The sequence below is a fragment of the Babylonia areolata genome, chromosome 11 (genome assembly GCF_041734735.1).
Source record: "Babylonia areolata isolate BAREFJ2019XMU chromosome 11, ASM4173473v1, whole genome shotgun sequence".
In the NCBI taxonomy this organism is placed as follows: domain Eukaryota; kingdom Metazoa; phylum Mollusca; class Gastropoda; order Neogastropoda; family Buccinidae; genus Babylonia; species Babylonia areolata.
Window position 1 is genome coordinate 2,756,794 of NC_134886.1, and position 4,555 is coordinate 2,761,348.

General features: G+C 43.4%; 1 protein-coding gene across 2 annotated transcripts in view; it reads left to right on the forward strand.

Annotated features, from left to right (window-relative positions):
- The first annotated feature begins 2,872 nt into the window (after positions 1-2,872).
- The window catches only part of LOC143287461 (uncharacterized), a 9,952-nt gene continuing 8,269 nt past the window's right edge, over positions 2,873-4,555 (forward strand). Inside the window, exons 1-2 of one of the 2 annotated variants that reach the window (XM_076595463.1) lie at positions 2,873-3,084; positions 3,981-4,232. In XM_076595463.1, the coding sequence (XP_076451578.1) occupies positions 4,217-4,232 (16 nt within the window). In that variant the 5' untranslated portion in view covers positions 2,873-3,084; positions 3,981-4,216. Of the gene's footprint in view, positions 3,085-3,947; positions 4,233-4,555 lie in introns of those variants that run through there. The other variant, XM_076595464.1, reaches the window with a different exon arrangement.

The window sequence follows — 4,555 nt, forward strand, 5'->3', positions numbered from 1 at the left end:
CCTATTTTTAGATCTGTGGCGCAGTTCCCCACGACTGTATGCCGCATTCATTGTGTGTCTACCTCCGTCCACGTCATTCCGTATGCTGCATGCTGACTTGGCGGGAAGAATAATGCTTTTCGGGGAGGAGGACTGAGGTGGCGGGGGTGGTGGGGGGTGGGGGTGGGCACGAGGGGGGACGGGGGGGGAGGAGGGTAGTGGGGAGGAGGTTGAAGGTGGCGGAGGTCTTTCCCGCAACACTTTAAAACAATTATTCATTTATTGCTAATTCGTTTATTTAAGCATTTATTCATCTGTTTCCTTGCTTATTCGATTGTTTATTCTTTTTTTTTTTTTTTTTTTTTTTTTTTTAATCAAGACCACATAAGATTATATGTGTTCGTGTACCTGCATATATTCACTTCTAAATACACACACACACACACACACACACACACACACACACGCGCGCGCGCGCGCGCGCGCGCGCGCGCGCGTACAGAGTGTACGATGCTAAACATATACATTATATGTACAATAACTTCAGTCAAGGATGTATTGATTTGAGGAAGGAAGTAAAACATTTTTTTAAGTAAACTACCACATGAGTAGAAATGATGTTGCCGACAGACACATCCGTAAACTTTCACACGTCAGATCCACTGACGAGCATCAGCGACGGATTACAAGCACAATTTCCTTCCTGGAACATGCATGCCTCGCGCGTTTGTCAGCTTCAGTGTCTCGATCGGTGTCTGCATAATTGACTCTCTATGTTAATAAGTTGACAAGGATGTGTGTCACTGTGTGTGTGTGTGTGTGTGTGTGTGTGTGTGTGTGTGTGTGTGTGTGTGTGTGTGTGTGTGTGACAGTGTGTGCATGTTACTCAGTGTGTCAGTGCGCGCGCCCGTCAGTGTTTGTGTCAGTGTGTGTGTGTGTGTGTGTGTGTGTGTGTGTGTGTGTGTGCCGCCGTGCGCTTGCTTGCTTGCTTGCTTTTATGATTATGTTGCGTGTGTGTGTGTGTGCTTGTCAGTGTCACTGTGTGTGTGTGTGTGAGAGAGAGAGAGAGAGAGAGAGAGAGAGAGAGTGTGTGTGTGTGTGTGTGTGTGTGTGTGTGTGTGTGCATTCCACACAAGATAAGCAACAAGCAGATTAAATAGATTCTGGCAGAGCTGCGAACGGGAAATCCCAAAAGAATGGAACTACCGCAGGACAGTTGCATAAATACGGCTTACTTAAGAATCGGGAAAACCATACATACTTGTCCTCGAGGAGAATATATTTTTACATCACCAATTGTTCGCCCATTGGTTTCGGTAATTGTAAGTTGTACGACTCACAGAAATCCAACATATAACGATCCTTATGCAATCTGTTGTTCATATTGAAACGAAAATAAAGACAATTATGGTTGTTAAAAAAACACACACACAAAACTGGCTACAGAGAGAAATAACTGAAAATAAGACAGACAATAATCATATAGTATTTATAGTCAATATCAGTATATTTCAGGGTAATCCTGCAGTTTAGAATACTAAACTCAGGGGCCGTCTATTTTTTCATTTGAACGGCCCCCTGAGTTTAGTATTCTAAACTGCAGGATTACCTACTTCAGATTCTACTTCTGACATTATATCCTCCAACACAATATATGACAGTTTCTCGTAACTGATCTATAAACTCGATAGGTTTCGACAGGAAAGTTGTATGTGACTGTTTTGCCATGCCTTGGCCTTTACCGAACGGTAACAGATCTAGAGACGTACACTCGTTCTTGAATTATTTTTCATTGCGGTTTTGTTTTTTCTTCTTCTTTTTTTTTAACACGTCAGGAGATTTGTTACTTTGTAATACTGAAGCAACAATTTTAACCCATGCATCAGTTGTCACAATTAAATGCCGTGTGTGTAATAGTCTTTAGTATATTATTGAAAAATCAACATTTGCACGCACACACACACACACACACACACACACACACACACACGCACGGCACTGCACACGCGCGCGTAGTACACACACACGTCCGTTAATATCACTCAAAGTAAACAGACGTTAAATTAACTTGAGAAAGAATTCTCTCTCTCTCTCTCTCTCACACACACACACACACACACACACACACACACTGACACACACGCGCGCGCATACACACACATCACAGTGCACTGGCACACTGCGTACTGATACACACCGACGTGCACAACGTCAACAACAACATCAACAACGACAACAACAACAATGTGTTCCCGAAATAACCTGATTTTTCTTCGATCGAATCACGTACAATTCTGGGGAACTTAAGCAGTGTTGGGAACAATGAATTGTTTCGTCAGAAAACGGCGAGTCATCTGTCCAGTCAATTCGAGCATGTAGTTTTCAGAAATGGGGAATTTCCGAGAGAAAAAAAATCTTATTTGACGAAGCTGACGGGACTGTGCGTAGACCACTATATATATATATATATGGCGAAATAAGTCGCGCGGTAATTGTATATACTGTGCATTCATCAGTTTTCGTCAAACTTGACTGCACGTCCTAATCCGGTTTTTTTTCTTTTTTTTTATTACTCGAAAAAAAAAAAGAAAAAAAAAGCAGAATTAAAATGGCCTACTCAACTGCTCCGGTCAGATAATAATAATCAAATCCATTTCCTCTGGTCGGTTTTTATATCCGGCCAAAATTATTTCTGCAAACAATTAATTGTCCGAGATTTTGACGTGTGACTTTTAATTTGAAGTGGAAAAGACTCGGACGGTCTAGAATGGAGGTTGAAGAGAAATTACTTGTTTTTGTTTTTTTTTCTTATGTTTTTCAGTATACCTCGAAGGGGCACGGAATGAGAAATGCGTAGTGTGAAGGGAGACACGAGTCCAACTGAACCAAGTACAAACAGGATTGCCGGGTCAGCCGGTGAGGAGATCCGTGGTGGCCTGGATATAGTCTGTGAAGGAAGGGCCCCAAACTCTCTGTCTCAGTCCATCATTATTTGTCTGTCTCAGTGTCAGTCTGCCTCACGCTCCGTTTCCGCAACTAAGTTATTGCACACTCAGTAATCACGCGAGCACTGGCTCCGGGCACTAGTACGCACAGTGCACTCACGTAAGCAACTGACTGAGAGCGCTGTCTTTCTGTGACGGGGTGTGTGTGTGTGTGTGTGTGTGTGTGTGTGTGTGTGTGTGTGCTCTATATTTTTGTGGGTTTTTTTTTCTTATGTAGTTTATTAATGATAATTATCATGCTCAGTATCACGGTGCTTCTGTGTGTCAGTGTGTGTGTGTGTGTGTGTGTGTGTGTGTGTGTGTGTGTGTGTGTGTGTGTGTGCGCGTGCCAGTGCGTGTTATCATGACTGACCCGTTCAGTACCATGCTTATACAGTAGTCAGTATTGTGTAAGCATGTTATGACTTTAAGTAGCATTGTGTAGGCCACTGATGCAATGACATATAAAATGTAGTATTGTGTAGTGTAGACCCTGTTTCAGGGCGGGGACTGGGTAAAAGAAACTGACGCGCCAGTGCCTAAGTTATCTATTATCGTCGAAAAAAAAGAATTTTGTCTTGTCGACTCAAGTCGTCTTGTCTTGTCTCTCTCAGGCATAGTCAACACACACACACACACACACACACACACACACACACGTCACACACACACACACACACACACACACACACACACACACACACACACACACACACACACACACAGACAGAGTGTGCATTCACTCGAATTCATACTTAGGAAAGAAAAACAAAATCACCAACCGACACAAGACTCATGCATTTTCTTGCCGAGGAATCGCTATCTCGAACTTCGATCCTCCCTCCCCTGTTTAGTTTTCGGGAAAACCAGACTTGTCTAGGCGGAAACGCGACAGAGGAGTTCAGACAGGGGGATGGGGGATGGAAAGGGGGACGGGTCGAGTCATAGTTGTGAGTTTTTTGGAAAACCCGAGTGATGAGGCACAGAGCTAAAAATAAGAGCACGCACAAATTACAGGTGTGAAGAAACCACAGCACACCTGACAAAGTCCGTCAGGCATCGCCAGTGCAGTTGTTTGGAGTCTTGCGCGCTGGGGTTGTAACTGCATGAGCACTGGCTTTTGGTCTGCTCACTAGACATTACTGTCTATGGTCTGATTAGAGCTGAACGTTGCACTTGGAAGTGACTGGCCCAAGAGTCTATATAGGCGCGGTTATGGTCCTTTATTATCTGTGACAGCGGCAGGGGACACCATGGCTGCATCCGAAGGTATGAATTGTGTGTGTGTGTGTGTGTGTGTGTGTGTGTGTGTCAGTGTGTGTGTGTGTGTGTGTGTGTGTGTGTGTGTGTGTGTGTTGACAGAATTTTCTGTCTTGCAGATGCTATATAATTATATCAGTGAAACAACATATAATTATGCTAATCAAATCCCGTACGTTTACCAGGTGAATGGGGCTTTTGTCGCAGTTAAAAGCAAGGCCGGAATGAAAAATAACGTCTTGGTTATACCAGTACTTTACCTTGTCCAGGTTTCTTTGTTTGCTTGTGCTTTTTCATGTTGTTGTTGTCGTTTTATTGTACTGAGTTAAGTT